The sequence below is a fragment of the Orussus abietinus genome, unplaced genomic scaffold, assembly GCF_000612105.2.
Source record: "Orussus abietinus isolate OABI.00-Male unplaced genomic scaffold, Oabi_2.0 scaffold15, whole genome shotgun sequence".
Lineage (NCBI taxonomy): Eukaryota > Metazoa > Arthropoda > Insecta > Hymenoptera > Orussidae > Orussus > Orussus abietinus.
In genome coordinates, this window is record NW_019396010.1 from 1,271,297 (window position 1) to 1,292,435 (window position 21,139).

Consider the following 21,139-nt stretch of genomic DNA (forward strand, 5'->3'; position numbering starts at 1 on the left):
TTTTTCAATCAGGTACAGGTTAAAATGGATAAATACTACTCACCTGATTTTTGTTCGTCCTTATTACTCACAAAACGCGGGTAAACTCTGTAAACCATTTCATAATTGTTTTATCCGTTTGTTGGGGATTTTTAGGTTCTCTAATTTTTGAAAGTAACGATAGTCATTAATATTGTACAGTTAAGAAAGATCTGCATCAATAGGTTTTTAATCATTAGAAACTTTGAAATGTTTGTTCCCGTTAAGAGGTTAGTTCAAATTAATTGATCTCTCACTTTTTAAATAGTTCTAAAAATAATTGTCATAAATAACCCACCTAGAGACGGACAATTGACAGAATGGGCAATGATAGAATTACAAGGAGAACTAAAGAATGCTACAATCGATTCTACAAGTAATACATTTATTGGAGATCTTCACTTTACTAAGGCCGGAATACCAGTCCTTATAATTGGTATCCATATCCTGTATGGAAAAGAAATAAAATTGGACAAACCTATTGCAGTATTGCAAAAGAGTAGGTACGATAAACATGGTAATCCAATAAGTGAAGAATTTCCAGCTGATGATTATAAAACAGAATATGTTATAAAAGCAGTCGTTAAAAAAAAACTAGTGTTTAAAGGGCGACCAAAACCCATTGTTACCAATGTACCAAAACCTGTTTAAATTTAACAAAGATATACTGCCACAAAAGTTTTTACACAACTACCACATAAGATACAATTGCACTAAATATTTTATATTTGTTATTAAAATGTTTTTCATAAATGTACAATGAAGTTTTATAGAAAATTCTTTAATAAACTGATTTTTACAGCTCTCGGTTCTTTTTTAAGAATTACTTCTATTGAGTTTTGTCGTCAATGGTATGTTTCAAGTAATGTAACTTATACATATATAACTTACTTCAAAGTTTATTACATATGATACTCCTTAATTTATTTTAGCAAGCGTTTGAAAGCATGTTAAATTATTTGTTAAATTCGCTAATCCTTCATCTCTCCTTCTTCGTCTTCTTCCTCTACTCCTCTTATGTACATCACATTGTTACATCTTATTAAAACTTCCCCGAGATTACCAGTGCAACTTCCGTCCACAAATTCCTCAGTATTCGCAAGTTGCAAATTCATGTATCCATCGACCGATACTAAGTAACCTTTATATTCGTGTCCCCATTTGAGTTTTACCATTACAGGTTTTCCAGTCAATCCATTTAAAAATGGTTTTGGATTTATAGGCATAGTCGCAGCCATTGCGATGGATTTTTATACCTAACAAACAAAACATTGCGATGTATTTAAGGTTATGCTACATGCTAACATCGTAAACACTTTAAATAAAACAAGAAAAGTAACGACAAGCTTTACAAAATAGAATTAATTACAAAAGGTAAATATTTCAATTCCAAAAACAGGTACATTTCATGCAGTATAACGAACTCAGTGATAATAAAAATATGTATCTTACAGGTTAAACAATGTTGATTTAAATATAATAATTCAAAGGGTTAATTATTAATGGAGATATTGTACTACTTACGATTACAACGAAAAATATGAAATGTAAACACGTCGGCGTGCCGCAATTTTGCCGACCATTAATTATGATTCTATAGATACACCGAATGAGCATTAACAGAGATGAGTTGGGAGATTGTTCAGGGTGGCGCGGTCGGTCCTGTGCTGCCCCCTGGTGGAGGATGTGAACGTCTAATGCACTTGCCACCTGATTAACAGCTTTCACTATTTTCTTGTATCAATTATTTACATATTTATCATATTATTTCCGTGATTATTAAAAATCACGTTCATGTTTTTTAATACATGAAAAAATGTTCAGTTGTATTCCAGAACTATGATGTGCTCAGTGAAAATTAATGTTAGCTAAATGCAAGTGAAGGGGAGAAATGAATAATAGGAATGGAATATTTATACTTTCCTTTCCATTTGTATGAAGCGATGATAATTAAATCATTAAGAGTAGATAATTTTATCATGGCAAATATTCTATGACGTTTTAATATCTTTACTCCAGAAATTCACAACAGCTACTGTTAGATATCAAAAGTCGACATTTTCTATGTTAAATTAATAGGCATACTAATACGCCATTTAAAAATCATTGTACAAAATTCGCCTAGATCAGTCAGCGATATCGACCGATGGTAGTGCTTACAAAAAGGAAAGTTTCGTTCACAGCTACTACCACATCGAACCTTACGAATGTCAGCAAGTACAAAATTAAGTATATTACATATTAACATATAGATTGTGCACAAAAGTTCATTCCTTGAGTGTACTAGAATACCTTTGAAACGTAACAACGGGGTTTAATTTATTTCTCTGTTGGAAGGTAATTAACCATCAGATGAATCTTATACTATATCATGCTGTAAGTTAATTGCACGAACTGGCGTTCTTGTCTCATTTTGCTTTCCTTCCATTGGCCCTTATGGCTACAATGGATTCTACCCTCATATATTCTTCAAGTCATCCGGAAGGTCATTTTTTGGATGTTTGTTCTCAAAGTGCTGTTTGTAGGTCTTAGGGTCAGGCATCTGTGCCTGTAAACACATTCAATCAAATATTATCAAATTTCTATTTATTAAACATGAAACGATAAAAGCTATTACAATTGAACAAGACCAATCGTATTTATATTTTCTTGCATATAATATACTAGTCTCGGATTAGAAATGTTTCCAATTTTCAGAATTACACCCATTAATAAAGGCATCAACAAACCTTGCAAACGGCACACACGTGGACGAGAGCTTTTTGCGCTGCCTTCTTTTGGTCATTGGCACTGTGTCCTTGTTGTTTCTTAACTTTTGCAGCTTTCTCCGCTGCCTTTGCCTGTGACTGAATTTTCTGATGTCCACGAGCCATTCTATAAACCAAAGAATTATAAAGTAAAACCCATATGCTTCGATGCGAGGAATAAGGTTCTTTCCGTTCCGCGAAATATATTTACATATATAATCATACGACCAAAGTATGGCAAGAGGTTAGAGAGAAAGTGGTTTCAATTTTTGTCATACAGATTTACTTTCTAGCTAACAAAGCACAGGAAAAATTGTCTCCAATCTCCTAAACACATTTAATACGCAATGTTTACAAAATTCAAGGAAGCCTCAAAATGTTCAACTTCCATATGAGCTTAATTTTCTACGCTATACCTAATACATTCCAAGGAGATTATTTCTCTAATCGCAGTTCTTTTCAAAAGGTATAGGAACGTTCTAAGAATAAAAATATACTTTATCTTGGAGCACGGAGCACCAGTTCGGTGAAATTAATATCCGATGTGTCAAGACCTCTTCCAAGTGGTGGCCGCAATCGAGAGAAAGGCTATGCAGTGTCCGAGTAACTTTCTACAAGAAAACGACACACCGAAAATACCTACTCTCGGATTTAACAGATCATTTAAATTCCCAGTTCTTTACCTGATTTTCCGAAGGCGTTTCGACGGGGTCGATCTCTCAGAAGACTCGAGATTTCCGGCTCGTTTTCTCGGTTTCGCGCTCACCTCACACCTGAATTTTGCTGTCCCTGCGAAACTAATCACTACGAGACTCTAGACATGAATTGGAACAGCTACGAAACCACACGAAACTGTACGTAGCGCGTGTCTATACGTGTGAACCGAAAGATCACAAAACGGCTAACCGCGAATCATGTGAATGCTCTCGAAATGCCAATCTTTACCGACCGATGCGTAAATAGGGAAAGATTGATTGCCATCGACTATCGGGATTGCCGACACCACGGGAATAATAAATAATATACCAGGCTCTTTCGAGTTTAAATAATTTTATGATAAGCATTGAAGTTCCGCGAGCAATCTCTACAGGTTCCAAGAGAATTCGGGAGATCTCATTGGACGTTTCCGATGGATCCATCGGTATACAGCCAATCAGAGAACTGCTACGCGACGGTTACGAAATGCGCAGCTTTGATTGGCTGCTGCGAGTGGCATCATTCCTCCCGCGCTATTGGTCGAATTCAAGTGAAGTACTTGAATTACCGAGTGGCTCATTTGTCTAGTTTTTCTGGACATTTTCATTTTTCAAAAGTCGTACCGCAATTGAAGATTTTTTAGTGACTATTTCGTGTCACGACTGTTTGTCGTGAGAAATATTATAAAGATTAAAATGTAGAATCGTGACGCTCGTGTAAAATTCTATCAGGTTTCGGAATGTAAAATTTGGAAAATTATATCTTCCATTCTTGCCCTCCTCCGTATAAATACGTCGAAATCTACAACTTTTCGTATTATTATTGGAAAAATGTTACCTGCCGCATTTTTCCAGCAAAGTTTCGCATCAAATCTTCCCGTCCACGGCGCTGGGGTCAAAGATCAAACTTTTAGTTACATACTTTTCCTACAAAATACTGAAAATAAAACCGGCGACGGAGGCTTAATAATTCTGAAAATGTGTCTAATTAATTTTTTCATCACATCTGACACAGAGAAGTGCAATTTAAGAGGAGTAGAATTTCAATTGATCTTGACTCATCTCGAATATTCCTGAAGCGGATGTAGGGGGGAGCCAATAGCAGCGCTCCTGCAAAAATCGACCAATCACGTGCCTGGAATCCGTCAGCGGTTCAATCGCGGTCCCCGTGGGTTTGCGAACACGCAACTCGGAGCTCTCGGCCAGCGCCGCCATGTTTGCTTTCGAGAACACGTAACTGGTTGTTTCTCCTGAGCATAGCAGAGAATCTTTCCGCTGATGTAGTGAAATTTCGCGTATAGGAGCATTGGGAGCGACTTTCGATCGAAGCGTCCTTACGATTCGAAGACGCCATGACGTCGATACACTTTGTGGTTCATCCGTTACCGGGAACCGACGATCAACTCAACGATAGGTAAGTAATGCCGTTCGGCCTCTGCCATTCGCATTGGCTTATCGTTTCGAATGCCTCTCTCCTTTCCCGGCTCCCTCGTCGACTTCGATCCGTCCGACCTTTTCATGGAGCATTTCTTAACGCGTCTCGTTTATTCGTCGAGTACAATGCCTTCTGCATCGTGCCGACATTCTCCAGTAGTTTCTATCGCCGACGTGATGCAATGGCTTTGACGAATATGTCGCTGGTATGACGTACAAAATTGCTGTCAGCCACTTGCAGCTCTCTTGAATAACGCATGCATGAGTCTGGCCGTTTGATGCATTGCAATACGCAAACGCGCGTTCTCACGGATGACGCCTTCGAAATATTTTTAATTGACATTGCTTCGAGCTCCATAATGGAGTATTCATTCCGAATGCTGTACTTCTTTAACTGTAACTGATGTTTCCATATAGCACCGATCATTGTCGTTCCTCCAGAATGAGTGAATATTTTTACCTGAGAATGTATCGGCTAATCGAACTGTTATGGTTGACTTACGTACAGATTAAAAATTTGGAGCAAGAAAAAGGATGGCAATCGTTATATCGATATACCGATAAGACTTTTTTATGGTAAACGGAATACCTTTTTGGTAGCTTATATCTTTGTACGGTATTAATGATACAACGCCATTTGCTTAGAATTTAGAATGTAATTATAATTACGTTCAATATACAGCTCAATGGTTTGCGTACAAGAAGAATCAAACATTATGTTATAATTATCTGCGATTATATTGAAAGTTGTAATCTAATGCAACTATTTAATGTCTTTGGTATATTTAATTTTTCATTGATATTAAATATGTATGATATATGCTTGGTAATATATAAATAATATAAAAAAACTGTAAATAAAAACAACCACTTTCATATTTTTACTTTTAATAATGTTATTATAATTGTTTTTTAATGATCAGTGTTTGGTGCAAAGTATAATATTACACGTGCATTAAATTTAAAATGGAATGTTTCAGAATATTCCACGGAATAAGAAAATTTTATTAATTGTTATGTAGTAAGAATCGTTATATGTGATAATATAACATTGATTGAAAAAAATTATTTTAGCAGTTCTTAATTAAAAATAATGATTTCAGTTGCACCTACCTCAAATCAAGTTTGTATATGCAAAGCACCTTATTTACTTTTCAGATTAAAGGAGGTTGCTGAGAAAATAAATAGATATGGATTTGTCACACCCCCAGCATTTAATGGATTAAAAGCATCCGTTAAGAGAATTGTAATTGGACCGACTCATATCGCTCTTCTTATGGAAGACAATAAAATCTGTCGAGTAGCTTTTACAATTCTTTCGGACAGATTGGATTTAAGTAAAAATGAACCCAATAAAAAGTGAGCTATTATTCATTTCTAAAGAACATAAACCTATATTTTTCTTTGCCACATGTAATAGATATTCACTATATGTATTCTTAGCACGAGTAAAAATCATGTTGGTAATTCAAATTCAACACCAAGTGGAAGTGGAAGCAGCGGCAGTGGAGGTAGAGCTGGCATTCCTCGATCTAGATCTGCTAGAATTATGAGAAGTAGTTCTGCAATTCGTGGTGGTGGTAGCGGTGGAGGAAGTGGAAATAGTGCCAGAATTGGTCCAGCAGGTGTTATAATGGCCGGAGGGGGTGGTAGCAGTGCTCGATCCATAGTGTCTATGCCAACCCCATTTGTGCCTGAAGATCTGATTTCTCAGGCCCAAGTAGTATTACAAGGGAAGAGTCGAAATCTCATTATTAGAGAACTTCAGGTGTGTAACTTGGTTCGCTACTATTATATTATCGATATCTTGAAAAGAAGAAGTAAAGCAATTTATGCAAATGTAAAAATCCTAAATGTCAACAAAGATATATTCAACTAATTTATTATGAAAACCTTTTTCAAACAGCGCACTAATCTAGATGTAAATCTGGCTGTAAATAATCTTTTATCTCGAGATGACGAGGAAGGGGATGATGCAGAGGATGCTGCTGATAGCTATGTTCCAGAAGATCTTATTTCATTATTGGATGGTGGATTTAGTAACGAGCACTCGGTTATCATTGATGCTGACTCCATGTTTTCTGAGGATATGTTTGGATATTCAGGCATAAGAAGGTGCGCTGTCACAAACTTTTCATTCTTTAAATTTTTTTTTTTTTTTATAAGTATTTATGACTCAATTGTAAAATGAATATTTCAGCCGTGGTAGTACTTCAAGAAGACTCGGTAATGATAGAGATGGAGAACGCTCGACCGATCGTGATCGAGATCGCGATAGCTTCAGCAGGTGGAGGGACCGTCAGTATTATGGACCTCGACGATGGTTGGAAACTGCTTTGAAAGATTCATGGGAAAAAGATCCTGGTACGGATAAAATTAGTACAGATTTTAAATTCATTACATACTACTCACCAACAAAACGGTTTTTTTTTCATTTTATTAATATTTAACCATTCCAGATAACAAAAAGAAGGAACTAGCTTCGCAGAGCCCGATATGGATATCCGAAGAATTAGAGTGGTGGCATGAACGCAGCGGTGAACCTGCACCACGCTTTGTTCAAATTGCTTCGCTGTACAGCGAACTCATTGCAATTTCTGTGACGGGGCAATTATACCAATGGAGATGGGCAGATTCTGAACCTTACAAACACCCTGAGGTATTACATTATGATTTAAGTTATTAAATATTTGTAATGTTTCATGTATATAGAATGACCCTTTCATATTACCTTAACCAATGCAATAACAAGTGATCTGTTATTTTAATTATCTTTTGCTTTCCAGAATCCAAATATCCATCATCCGAAAACTATTCCCTTGGCATTGATGGGCGAGAAAATAGTGAATATCTCTGCGACTGCGATTCGTTGCTCCGTTAGCACTGAAAGTGGAAAAGTGGCAACTTGGCTAGATGAACCTTTGGGGCCTGTGGCAGCCCGTTTAGAACACCCAGCACAAGCCTTCACTGAATTCACTTTAGATAAAATTGTATCGCTTCATACATGTTCTCTGTACACGGTTGCGAGATTGGAGAGTGGAGCACTCTATTGGTGGTAAGTTGTGATAAAATCTGTACATATATAAATAATGGCGTGATTTTATGCACTAGTAAAATGTAATTACAATTCCTGGGATGTATTGAGGGGTCATTCGTATGAAAGAATTATATTTTTAGTTGTATATTCATTTTATAAGCAAAAAATGTACATAATCAAACGTATTTACGTATACTTATTTTAGGGGAGTTTTACCCTTTGCTCAACGAAAGAAACTTTGGGAGAGATACAAGGCAAAGTCACGAAAGCACAGGGCTTCAATAGCTCTTCCAACTGAAATTAGTTATGGCGCACACGTCTGTATGAAAAATAGCCCAATACATCAACCTGGTGCCATCGGTGAGCATATTGTTTGTCTTTGTTACAAATATTACAATTACTCGAATAGGACGAAATAAGTGATCCTGTAAATCTAGAGTAATCCTTTATATATACATAATTGTTTTAATGTTAGTGCGGATAATAGTAATAAAAAGAATTATTGTCTACAGGCTTTACTATAGCTAACGGTGTACCAAAAGTAGGACAGCTTTTATCAGCAGCATGGAATTTAGATGTAACTTGCCGTTTTAAGATTTTGCCCGCTGGCTCATTATTGCCACCTAATACCTCGACTGAGAAACGTGAATCTAATGGGAATAGTTGCACTGGTAATTCCAGTAAGACTAATCATAAGGAGACAGCAGATCGTCTCGACATGCCTCCACCACCATCCCCTGCTTCGAGCACTTGCAGCGATACTGGCAGCATTACTACCAGTCACAGTAAGTAATAATGAAGTATTTATATAGCCTAAGTTTTCGTTTCCTCCAAACTGAGTGCACCGTATCATTTGAAACATCAACACATGATTACGGAGGCATTTTGGTACTACATTTATTAAACATTAGATATATTTTGAAATTAATAATTTCAGAGCGACAAAAGCGAATGGCACCAAGAAATGAAGGTGAACCTGAGAGAAAAGATGAAGAAGATTGGCAACTGAAAGATGTCGTCTTCGTCGAAGATGTCAAGACTGTTGCAATAGGTAAGATTTATGTTACATTAATAACGTTTTATATGGAATATCGTTAATGCCGAATCATCGAGTAATGAACTAAATTACTTTTAGGGAAAGTAATAAAGGTCGATGGCAACTATGTGGCTGTCAAGTTCTTTTCAAAAGACTCCAAGGAAAAGGAAAGAGAGACGAAAGAGAAAGACTTCAGCGCTTCTGACTTTAAAGATCTAACGGCGGAGGAATTGATAAAATTACTTGCTGACTGTAGACTTTTAAGAAAAGATGAATTACAGGTAGGTTGCAGTAATATTACAAATTGTCAATATCTGGTAAATGGTAGTTGTGTATGCCTTAATTGTATGTTTTTGCCTCTTAAGGTAATTAAATCTCCACTAAACGCACGTGCACCAGATTGTTTCCAACGTACACCGAGAAGAGTTAATACCGTGGACGGTACAACCGAAAACATTTTAACTATTGCAACCGATGGACAAGGTAGAATATTAATCTTCATTGTTTATTGTCGTTGATGTAGATTTTATCGTTGCGTGGAGTCCGTTGTTGTTACTATAAAGAGAAATAATAGAAGAATTCTTATTCCAGGAATCCATGCTATTTTAAAATCTAACAATAAACTAAATTACGTAGTATACAATTTAAGTACTGGGAGATATGTGCAAGACTGCTACATTCCCTCAGAGATATCCTCATTTATGGGGCTGCAGCCTCAGAATATCAGTCTTATCAGTGCAGGAGAGGTAATTAAAAAGAATTTCAAGTACTCGAAAGATTATGCATGCTTCGGTTGATAACGTATTATCATGGTTTCCCATTCTAGAGTACCGAGTGCTCCATGATTCTTCGTGATGGAAACAGTACTATCTATCCCATTGCAAAAGATTGCGCTTTTGCGATCCGCGATCCTAATTGGTTGGATCTTATGCCAGTGCTCTGCCTAGGAGCATCAACGATTCCCCTACCAAGTTGTTCGAATTCAACAAACCTGAAGAATCGAGTTGCAGTTATTGCTTTCGTGTTTGACAATCTCTTGCTTATGCTTCGCATATTGAGATGCGACTACGATGGTGTCAAGCAAGTGTTTGCAAGCTTGGAACAAGATACTAGTGAGTATATGTTTAAACTACACCTTTGTTGAATTTTGCAGCTACAGGCTGACTCATATCACCTAAACTCTGTAAATATAATGTAAAATAATTATATTCCGTGTTTATATTTACAGAAGGCTCGTTAGCACAAATTCAGGTTATTCTGACCGAGCGTTGCGACAGTAATCGCAATATCATTCATGCATGTGTGAACATGTGTGCCCCGACATCGAACAAGGAAAATGAACCAGGTACCATTAAATGCATATCAGCTATTGTAAATTGAATCCACGTTTATAAGTTAAAATGAATTATTACAAATGTTCATGGTATTCATTTAAATGAGTGATACGCGTGAATAATTAATTAATATTCGATAACAATTTTCGACAACCGTGAAGTATATGTATTTGTTTTATGAAAAAGGTATCGAACGTGAACTAGCCGCGAACACGGTTGATGGCAATTCCGCTCCTATTGAGGAACCGATCCCAGCATTAAGTTGGCCTTCGGAAGCTTTTGACAATACATCCGGAGAGGAGGATAGCTTGCTCAGTATCGGAGCCGCTAGTATTTCAATGATGACAAAAACCGGTACGATGTCTTTAAGATATCCGCTGAACGTGTTATTTAGATATGTCTAATGATGCGCATTTTTTTCAGGTCTGGGCTCGGCATCGAACAATACCTACATTATTGACTCGGTTGAGAGAAGAAACAACGCTTTGTTAATACTGAGATACATGTGCGAAAATACCGTCCTGGCTCCGCATCTTAAAGAATTGCTTACGGCAAAGTAAATATCGGTCAACTATAAATTTCATTTAATGTGTCCTGTAGTTTCTGGTAGTTTGCAATGTTCGTTATTTATTTTCGTAGGGATGCCCAAGGACAAACTCCTTTAATGCTCGCTGTGTCTGCACGGGCGTATCACGCAGCGTTGATCTTGTTGGATGCTATTCAACGAGTGGGCAGAGATGCGAAGGAATGCTCGTTGATGATCCTTCCACCCGATGCAAATCCAGATCTGTCACCCTTATTCGTTCTTTGTTGCAACGACACTTGTAGCTTCACTTGGACTGGAGCGGATCATATCAATCAGGTTAATATATGCATATGATTATGAGATTTATTGTTGGCTACCTTCGAGTACTACACTTTTAAGGTGATCTAAAAGTGGCGCCCTCTCAAGAGGTCTCGTTTATCAAACTTCACTGGACCGGTTGTACCGAATGTAACGTACAAACTCGTAAACTCTATTCTATTCTTTTCAGGACATATTTGAGTGCAGAACGTGCGGTTTAACGGGTTCTTTATGCTGTTGCACTGAGTGTGCCCGAGTTTGCCATAGGGGGCACGATTGTAAACTTAAGAAAACCTCGCCGACTGCATACTGCGACTGTTGGGAGAAGTGCAAATGCCGCGCTTTGATAGCTGGTCATCAAACTGCTCGCTATAATCTTTTGTGTCGCCTTGTGATCGACACCGACCTGGCTACGAAAATAAATTCACGGTAAATGAACCGGATGTTACTAAGCGACCTGGGCATAAATTATTTTCATCTTAATTTGAAATCATTTACAAATATTTCAGAGGGGAGAGTATTCTGCTGTTCTTAGTGCAAACTGTTGGTCGTCAATCTGTGGAGCAACGTCAGTTTCGATCGGCACCTCGGCAACGTTCAACACCTGCTAGTCGCAAAACCCCTTCTGCTGATGGTACGTCATAGGATACCTTTTATAAGGTTCATTTAACAAAACGGGTTGTTTTTCTGTAAAGAGTTATGAATAATGGTTAAAGGAATAAAAATTCCTTCCAGTGTACTAAGTTACGTATTCTCTAATAGTGGTTTCTTTTCAGGAACTAGTGCTGATTCTTACATGCCCGATCATGATCTAATGCCTCCTCGCTTCAGTAGGCAAGCTTTGGAGAGACTCTTAAACGATTGGCCAGCGGTTCAGTGTATGATCATGTCTGGAGTTTCTGAAAACACCAACGAACAATTGTTCGGCGATCAAGGGCAATCGTGCCGACAGAGCGGCACTGCTTTACTCGACAAGTTCACCCATTCCTTGCTTGTAAAGTGCAGCGGAGAGGTAATTTATATGCATAAATCGTGAAGAGAAATAGTAGCGAGTTTCCATTTAAATTATTTAAGGTGAAGTGTAATACCTCGAGGTACTGGTATTCTGCTTTAAATGTTACGTTTCATGTTTTTCTAGCTGTACTTGAGTACTTTGATCGTTACGCTTATTCGGGAATTGCGAAACGACACTATTCCTGGACGCCAGGAAGAAGCTATCAATGTTGCCAGGCGCTTCGTAAGATCCGTTGCAAGAATATTCGTGATATTTACGATTGAAATGTTGCCGAATACAACCAAAAGAAGAAAGTGAGTTTGGACTGTCGACTTTCCTATGCACAAATTTGGAGTAAATCGACCGCTATCATTTTTTTTATCTCGTCAACTAATCAAATGTAACGCGTGATTCTAGCGCCAGTCAACCTTCTCAACCGTTGATGAAGTGTCGCAGAGTATTCCACGCCCTACCTAAACTAGCTGTAGAGGAGCTGTGCGAAACGGCCGATTCTTTGATCGCTCCCGTCAGACTTGGAGTAGCTCGTCCAACAGCGCCGTTTACGTTAACCGGCTCGGCGGTGGAAGTGATTCATAACTCGGAGGAATTGTTCTCTATAGAACCACTGATTCCACACAGTGGGGTGAATCCTCAAACATTGGACGCAGCTTTACAGACTCAGCAGGGGAACAATAATATTGTCATCGCAAGATCCGTATCTGGCATCGAAGAGGCAGAAGCTGGGGAAGGTAATAAATGTTTAAATGGCTTATCATTTTATCTTCAGTGTCATTGGTTAATGGCATCGCCTTTCGAGTTAACACATCTGATTTCTCTTGAAACCCTTTTCAGAGGTCCCGATGGATTTGGACGGCGACATAAGCGAGCACGAAGAATCCGGTGTACCAAGTGCAGTGGCGGGTCAACCCCTAGGTGAGGTCGACGGTAATGCAGGTGGCGTTGGCGAGGAACAAGCCGGAGACGGGGAATCCGACACGGAGCTAGATTTGTTGGCCGAAGCTGAGACGGAGTCCGACTCGGACGACAATCATAGCAATCAGGACGCAGCATCTGCTCAGCGCAGCGTGCAAACTGGAGCAACTGCAGGCTCGGACGGCGGAATGGGTTCCATTCTGTTATTCCCAGAAGATGAGTCCGGAGAGTCGAGCCAGCAGGAAGACGACGAGAGCGAAGCCGGGGAAACGGACGAGCAGGATAACGATGACTTCCAAATGGACGAACAACTCGAACGTAGAAGGTATTATGAAATGTTTCCTCCCGTTGGCACCGTAGTCATCTAGAAAGCCTCTGTACTCTCGTGGTGACTCTCGAGGACATTTTCTAGTCGACGAAACGTAGCAAAATGTAAAGGCGAGACTTAACACGCAGAGACCGAGGAGAAATTTCCCTCGATATGTTAGAGGGGAGCCAATCGGAATTTTTTTGATATATCTAGAATGACTCTTTCATATTCATCTTAAAAAGTAGGCCTTATCTAGAATATACCATATGCTGAGACGTGAGAAAATAATGGTCGATTTTGAGGTTGACGCGAGAAGTACCGAAATTTTAGCTTCTCCCAATACATGTACTGATCGGAAGATCTAATCTAAAAAGAAATGCCTCGTTCCTTTCCATTATTACTCATATCAGGCAATGATGGAACGAAAGATGTTCATTTGAGAAGCCTTACCGGCAGATAGTTGACACGACTTAGGTATGAATTATGATTTCATAGGGTGAAAGAAGAAAAAAAAAATTCAGGAAAATTTTAAATGATTCCTCTGATCTCGGGAGTTTTGATCCGACCCTTATCCGAATCGTAGGAGTGACCTTGTCGATAAGCAGATATGTAATGATCCGTTTCAGTGGAACCTCAGGCCACTTGCATCGCAATAACCTAGCTCCCGTCTCGATGCAATGGGCGATACGAAACCGAGAGTTGAATACTCGTACAGCTGGCTTAAGAGTGACCACTGGCAGCAATCTAGTGTTCATAGATCCTTCATCTCTCAGACGTTCCACCGCTACATCCGCCGTGGCTGCTACTCAAGAACCTATTACCATGGGGACGACTGCCAGCTGCTTGGCACGAGCATTCGGAATTGCCATCAGAGAGATCGCCGATCTCCTGACGATGACGCAGGACTACAAAACGCTCACGCCCGTTCTCTCGAGAATGATGGAAATTACTTTCCAGGACGCAGCTAACTTGGAGGTGAGGGGAATCATTTGGCACTATCAACTTCGGCACGTGATTATGGAGGCTCTAAGGATGAACGAGATGCTCGTGAGATTTCATTTTTCAGGGGGAAACAAAAATTCTATTTATCGGACAAGAATGAAAAAAATCACTTCTTCTTTTTGTGCGAAAAATGAAACTCCACGAGCATCGCGTTCTTCCTCGGGTGTTTGGTGGATGTAGAATGACCCTTTCATATCCCTTTAATTTGTAAGGAAGTAAAAAGTAGTAAGCGTGTCGTCTTCGTTTCCATAGACATTCCTGGAAGGACATTTGAAACCAACGTGGGATTGGTTAATGACCGTAATGGACGCGACCGAGGCCCAGCTAAGATTCGGAGTGTCTCTGACCCGAAGCGCAGACCCGACTCATCCGGAACATCCGCTGAACAACGCGCCCTTGTTCTCAGGTGCTAATATCACGAGATTGATTAACTCCGCGGCCCTCTCCCTGACCCTGCAAGGAAATTCAGGTCGGACCCAACGCAGTGGTATCACTACATCCTCCAATATCTCCAACAGTCAAGACTCAACCCGACTCACCGTTGGTTTTACAGGAGTTGGCGAGCCTCCGAGGAGCAGTAGGGATCGCGAAGGTTTGCTTTAGAAGATCTACTCGAGTTAATGTCCTTAGTTTATCCTCACGATTCGACTTACATGGATTAAAGGGGGCGGAAAGCGTCGCTACCGCTTTATCGGGCTCTTAGAAAATCTGCGCGACCGGAAGTTTTGTCAAACCGTAACACTTGTCCTTTTTTGACGCTCTTCTCGTGAACGCATAGAGCCGAGCACGAAGGAAACGCCTAACGCCCTTTACATTTTAGGAGGAGAGTCAAGGCGCGAATTTCTCTCGTACTGTTTGTCTTTGATGAGGGCACATAACAGCGAGCACAGGGACAGTTTGCCGGTCTTGGACGTGTCGGCATTGAGGCACGTTGCTTACGTTTTCGATGCTTTGGTCTACTACATGAGGACCTTGTCGGAGCCCTTCTCCTCGAGGGGAGAATCGCAGAAGGTCTCGTCCACGTACGCACCTTGGAACGACCAGGTGAATTTCTCGGCCCCTTCCCTTGGCTAACATACTATTTTTATCGAGTACCAAACTTCCGTATTCTTTTAGAATTGCTCTTTTATTTTACTTTGGGTTTGAAGATGAGTTGAGAGGTATCTAAAGACGTTTTTTATTGCAGGACGAGAACGACAACGACGAGGGCGAGGAGGAGAATTTACCGGCCAGCACCGCGATGGAGACGTACTCCGCGGATTACCCGGATTTACTTCAAGTCCCGATTTGCGGGACAGGCAACAACAGCAATACCAGCGGGAAGGGGCGAAAGCATCCTTTCTTTCAAAGATCGGACTCCACGTTGTGCCTTGGTTGCCCGCCACTCGATCCGTTTGACACTGCCATGAGCGAAGCGTTACCGCTAGCTGACCAGCCGCATTTATTGCAGCCGCACTCGAGACGCGAAGACCTCTTCGGCGTGCCGAGGCAATCCACCGGAGCTAATCAAAACCCCTTGGAAGGATTGCCCACGAGACTGGGCCTCTCGGCCCGCGGGGTCGATAATCAAAATCCATCGGTTATTCCGAGTTTCAGCCAGGTCATGCACGGCTCTAGCTATGCATTCGCTTCGGAATCGAGGCGTGCCAACGATTCAAACGAACCGGGAACCAGCAAGTACACGGTAAGCACTGTGGCAAGTACATCAATCCCCGACGCAATCGGGTCTAGAGTATGAAGTCCCATGACGATTACAATTTAGCTCGTTCTTGGTTGCTCGTTACACTCTTTATTCCTCATTATGTTTCCTTTCATGTAAATGGGACACAGGAGAAGCCAAAGTCGTTCAATCCAGGGAACGATAATCAGCCAATGGTTACTGAACAGGCCGACAGAGCTCCGATTATAGTGTCACCGAACAGTCAAAGTGACGCCGGGTGCACGAAGAACAAGGACGTTTGTAAGACCGGTAGGAGCGTTATTGTCAGAGCTGGAACTGTCTCGGTAAGAGCTTGCTACTGTGCAGGGTAAAAGATAATTATAAGTCAGCTGATCTAAGCGATTTTTAATCCAACGACAATTCTCACCTGATGTGCAAGAAATGTATTTAATTTTTTGGTGTAAACGTATCGGGGTCCGGATGACCGGCATCGTATTTGTCAGGATTTTAATTTAACTTTTTGGATATATTCTTATGTTCTTGAGATTGTCTAACTAGTACATCGTTTATACTTGTTCGCTTAGGAACCAAATGTAAATAAAGCTGGAGCTCCGGAAGTGCTCGTCGCGTCGGCGATGGAGACGCAAAACGTGACCGAGGAGGTCGATCCAGCGGCGACGAGTCACGAAATATCGGCCCACGAGACCGTGGAAACGAGTCCCGTGGAATCTGCCAGGGCAGCCTCTTCGATCGGCTCCAACATTTCGCACAATCTTCTCCTAGGACGCTGGAGATTGTCCCTGGATCTCTTCGGCCGGGTTTTCATGGAAGACGTCGGTCTCGAGGCCGGATCCATCGTGTCCGAGCTTGGAGGTTTCACCGTGAAGGAGGCGAAATTCCGCAGGGACATGGAAAAGCTAAGGAACTCGCAGTCGAAGGACATTGCCCTGCTAAAAGTACGCGACTCGACTTGATCACTCGGAGGCGAAGCTGGGATTTTCGCCCCTCGTAATCCTTCGTCCTTTTTCGTTTCACAGGTTGAACGCGACAGGACGCAACTACTTGTGCAGACCATGAAGGAACTTAATACGCAGTACAACTTGCACAACAAGCGGGCTGCTTCTAATACACCGCCGTTGGCGGTCAACAAGATCAAAGTGACGTTCAAGGACGAACCTGCTGAAGGATCAGGTGTAACTAGGAGTTTCTACACCGCTATCGCCAAGGTGAGGGGGAACGCCTTTGCGAGGAATCGAGGAATCCTATTCTTGAGTTCATACGATCATTGGCTATAATTGATTACCCTATCCTAATGGCATGTTGGTCATTTAAATCATCCCTTGTTATCTCCAACCATAGGCGTTGCTGGCGAATGAAAAACTCCCCAATCTGGAATCGGCGCAAGTGGTATCTAGGTACACTCAATACAACATACAACTACAGAAGATAAAGAGCCGAGATCGCGATCGTGATCTCCGACGTCAGGTATGTCATTTTTGATAATAGGTTTCGCTGGAAAATATTGGGCTAATCGTGGGAAAATGATCTCGCGTGTAATTACGCAGTATAGGAGTATTACAGTATAAGGAGTTCCAACGCCATGTATTGAAATCGTCCCCACTTTAGGGGTCCAAGATATTCAGATTGTTCTCCGTTGCAGCGCCGCGAGCGCCTCCGCGGTGAAAGTTTGGAATTAAAAGTGATCGTCCAATCCTTTGCAGAATCCCCGATCATCCGGGAAGTGCCGGGAAACCCGAAGAGCTTTGTCCTTCCAAGCTCGCTCCTTCCACCCGACAACGTCCACGGAAGGAACCAGCGGATCAGCTCCTGGAAGTTCATCCTCCAATGCCCATCCGCACTTGGTTAGTCACCCGAACAACGATCATCTTACAGTTCATCAACAGCAGCTCGGGGACAGGCTTTATCCCAAGGTTCGTCTAAAATATAACCACTTCCATTCCCTTCTCGTTTGAATGCATCCCGGGGTACGTGACTTCAAAGTCACACGGCACATTGCGTTGGAGTCGACTCTATTTATTCACCTGTATGTTCATTTCAACCAACGAACGTTTGCACGTTAGGTACACGCCCTGCGACCCAGTTTGGCCGAGAAAATAACCGGGATGCTGCTCGAGCTCTCTCCGGCGCAGCTTTTGATGTTGCTGGCTTCGGAGGACTCTCTGCGACAGAAGGTCGAGGAAGCTTTCGAGCTGATCCACAGCCACGTCCAGGACCTGACGAGCGAGGCTCTCCTAGATTTGGACGTCTTCAGCTTGGCCGAGCGTTGCGGGGCCAACAAGAAGAAGATGGAAAACGCATCCAGCATTTTGGACGACTTCGCGGACAACGCCCCGCTCTTCTATTCTCCGGGGAAGAGCGGCTTTTATACGCCGAGGCAAGGAAGAGCCAGCTTCGAGCGCTTAAACGCGTTCAGAAATGTGGGCAGGTACGATATAACACGATCTGAATCGCGTTTACGCTCGGTTTCTCGAATAAATAACCCTTCTTTGTTTACCGCAATCTGGGTACAGATTGATAGGGCTCTGTCTTCTGCAAAACGAGCTGTGCCCCATATTCCTGAACCGACACGTGATCAAGTACATCCTGGGGAGGCCGATTCGCTTCCACGATCTCGCTTTCTTCGACTCGGTCATTTACGAGAGCCTGAGACAGCTGGTGATCGACGCAGAGACCAAGGACAGCAACAGCCTCTTCTCGGCGCTAGATCTCACCTTCAGGTAAGGGGCTGACTCGTATCACCTTAATTACATTACGTTAAAAACGTGGGAAACTTATTTCTCAACCTAATAGACCCGAAGGACTGATCGCAATCCTTTTCAGCATCGACCTTTGCCCCGAGGAAGGAGGCGGATCGATCGAGCTCTTGCCCAACGGAGGCGACATCGAGGTCACCGCGACCAACGTATACGACTACGTGAGGAAATACGCGGAGGTTCGCATGATCAAGGTCCAGGAAAAGGCTCTGGAGGCTATGCGAGAGGGGGTCTTCGACGTCCTCCCGGAAGGGGCCCTCGACGGGCTGACCTCGGAAGACCTGAGGCTTCTGTTGAACGGCGTCGGCGACATCAACGTTTCGGTTCTGATTTCCTACACGTCGTTCAACGACGAGTCCGGGGAATCCACGGAGAGACTAGTCAAGTTCAAACGATGGCTCTGGTCCATCGTCGAGAAGATGACGCACGTGGAGCGACAGGACTTGGTGAGTATCGTGTCTGCCATTAAGAAACTCGCCCTAGATATTAAGATAATAATTAGATATTAAGAGCATCTCGTACATATATACTCGTTGTACTCCTATTTACTTTGTCCTCGGTTTATCCCATGTCCAGGTATACTTCTGGACGGGATCACCGGCGTTGCCCGCAAGCGAGGACGGATTCCAGCCGATGCCCAACGTGACGATTCGCCCCGCCGACGACCACCTTCCTACTGCCAACACCTGCATCTCTCGCCTCTACGTTCCGTTGTACAGTTCCCGTCACATTCTGCGCCACAAGCTGCTCCTGGCCATCAAGACGAAGTACTTCGGGTTCGTTTGAACTCTCCGAGAGACCGTCGGGGGGCGCCACCGACACCCACACACGAACTCACACGGCTCACACGAAAACCCCCACGTACACCGCTACGCGGGAGGCGACACACCATACACACACATACACACAAGTACGCGATAGCTCTAAATTGAAGTCGCATTACTCGTAACGCTATAAGAAAAGCAAAGTTATGTGTTAATTTTTCCCCAATCATTCTCTTCTTTCCGTTATCTCTGTCTGTCTCTCTCTCCTCCTCCCCCCCCTCTCTCTCTCCTAAAAACAAATTTATAACATTTATAAATTTATAAGGTGTAATTACGAGTTATTATTTCGCTCTTACCGAGAAGTGGTCTTCATTGTAATAAGGTTTCTCGCGTTTAAAGTGTCATACCTTAGCCTTTATAGCGAACCAATAAAATTGAAGAAAACTATTACGCTTGGAGTGGCGACATCGGAATCCCTTTTCCGCATTTCATTTTAAACGGAAAATAGAAGACCATCCTCTCCCTGTTAGAAAGCGAATGAATTTTATTAATCCCTTGGCGGTGTCTAATTTAACCCGTTAACTGGTTAGATGGATTTTCTTAATTTATTTCGCATGTTCCAATTTAAATAGGATTCCGAGAAACACTTTAGTCACTTCCCTTTGTTTCGACGGTTTCGTATTCGAGACCCGCTCGGACGTTCGGAGAGAGATTCGGGGTCGACTAGGATTAAAAATTTCTTTTATTAGGCGTGTACCAGATGTAACATAAGATGACAGAGGAAATAGCAGGTTTCGTATAATGTATACCACAGTGGCGAAGTTCTTGCTTACGTTATGCACCACCCTAAGAGAAACGCGGCTACGAGCCGCGAGTGTCGGACAGCGAGATCGTGGAGCTTCCTTCCTCCTCTCCTCCCCCCTTTATATATATTTTTTTGTCCTTTGTTTTTCATTTTTCGAGCGTCCTAGACATTAGCGGAGTTCGCAGAGGAACGTAAAGGAAACCAAAAGAAGAGATAGAAAAACGTAGACGTAAATGAATGTTATAGGATCGCAGAGAGAGAGAGAGAGAGATGTGGCGCCTTTCTACGAGGAGCGAGACGCCGTCTCCGATTTCTTTTTCTTTTCTTCTTTTTTCTCTCTCTCTCGGCCTGGGGCTCCGATTGGGCGCGCACGCTCATTCGCGAACTCGCAATTGCGGAGATAAATAACTGGTAGATAAAATATGCTATGGCCCTCTAGCTGCCTACGTCGTATCGCTAGATAGTCCTCTCCATCAACGTTACTCGGAAAGCCCGAAAGTTCTATCAACGAAGCGATATTTTAATCCCGTCTCGGTCATTGTGGCATGCACTCGCAAATCTATGCTCGGCGAAGCCTGGAATATCAAGTTTGAGGCGGAAAGAAAATTAATATCGCGGTATGAAAGAGTCACCGTATACATGTATGTATATATATATATATGTGATACTTTCATATCACCTTAATACGCTTATTGGAAACATTTCGATAAGCCTGTTAATATTGTCCGCACCTCAAAATGAATTCCAGGTTC

General features: G+C 41.8%; 4 protein-coding genes across 7 annotated transcripts; 2 read left to right on the forward strand and 2 right to left on the reverse strand.

Annotated features, from left to right (window-relative positions):
- The first annotated feature begins 74 nt into the window (after positions 1–74).
- LOC105696381 (chromosome transmission fidelity protein 8 homolog) lies at positions 75–689 on the forward strand. The gene is made up of 2 exons (XM_012418803.1): positions 75–248; positions 321–689. Exons 1-2 carry the CDS (start codon positions 229–231, stop codon positions 667–669), a joined length of 369 nt encoding a protein of 122 aa, XP_012274226.1. The 5' UTR covers positions 75–228; the 3' UTR covers positions 670–689.
- A 94-nt stretch (positions 690–783) lies between these two features.
- Positions 784–1,617, reverse strand: LOC105696382 (small nuclear ribonucleoprotein F). The gene is made up of 2 exons (XM_012418804.1): positions 1,543–1,617; positions 784–1,274 (listed from the first exon to the last, which is right to left on the reverse strand). The coding sequence occupies exon 2, from the start codon at positions 1,254–1,256 to the stop codon at positions 990–992; it is 267 nt and encodes an 88-aa protein (XP_012274227.1). The 5' UTR covers positions 1,257–1,274; positions 1,543–1,617; the 3' UTR covers positions 784–989.
- Positions 1,618–1,990: 373 nt separating this feature from the next.
- LOC105696378 (zinc finger protein 706) lies at positions 1,991–3,813 on the reverse strand. Of its 2 annotated transcripts, XM_012418798.2 has the most exons (4): positions 3,449–3,813; positions 3,263–3,376; positions 2,748–2,892; positions 1,991–2,566 (listed from the first exon to the last, which is right to left on the reverse strand). In XM_012418798.2, the coding sequence occupies exons 3-4, from the start codon at positions 2,889–2,891 to the stop codon at positions 2,477–2,479; spliced, it is 234 nt and encodes a 77-aa protein (XP_012274221.1). In that variant the 5' UTR covers position 2,892; positions 3,263–3,376; positions 3,449–3,813; the 3' UTR covers positions 1,991–2,476. The 2 variants fall into 2 exon arrangements, with proteins under 2 accessions (XP_012274221.1, XP_012274222.1); XM_012418799.2 differs by lacking the exon at positions 3,263–3,376 and having other exon boundaries at positions 3,449–3,812.
- An 843-nt stretch (positions 3,814–4,656) lies between these two features.
- Positions 4,657–19,653, forward strand: LOC105696477 (E3 ubiquitin-protein ligase hyd). Of its 3 annotated transcripts, none has more exons than XM_012418971.1 (38): positions 4,657–4,874; positions 6,053–6,253; positions 6,338–6,662; positions 6,801–7,009; positions 7,095–7,258; positions 7,354–7,553; positions 7,681–7,949; positions 8,137–8,291; positions 8,444–8,716; positions 8,869–8,982; positions 9,067–9,248; positions 9,333–9,450; positions 9,559–9,713; positions 9,794–10,079; positions 10,196–10,312; positions 10,488–10,655; positions 10,725–10,857; positions 10,941–11,163; positions 11,336–11,574; positions 11,655–11,779; positions 11,922–12,157; positions 12,284–12,453; positions 12,557–12,888; positions 12,992–13,397; positions 14,009–14,357; positions 14,637–14,853; positions 14,938–14,976; positions 15,205–15,428; positions 15,571–16,068; positions 16,215–16,388; positions 16,629–17,000; positions 17,082–17,270; positions 17,404–17,529; positions 17,766–17,975; positions 18,126–18,490; positions 18,576–18,782; positions 18,886–19,264; positions 19,395–19,653. In XM_012418971.1, exons 1-38 carry the CDS (start codon positions 4,813–4,815, stop codon positions 19,602–19,604), a joined length of 8,421 nt encoding a protein of 2,806 aa, XP_012274394.1. In that variant the 5' UTR covers positions 4,657–4,812; the 3' UTR covers positions 19,605–19,653. The 3 variants fall into 3 exon arrangements, with proteins under 3 accessions (XP_012274394.1, XP_012274395.1, XP_012274393.1); XM_012418972.1 differs by having other exon boundaries at positions 14,637–14,790; XM_012418970.1 differs by having other exon boundaries at positions 14,637–14,976.
- Positions 19,654–21,139: the final 1,486 nt, after the last annotated feature.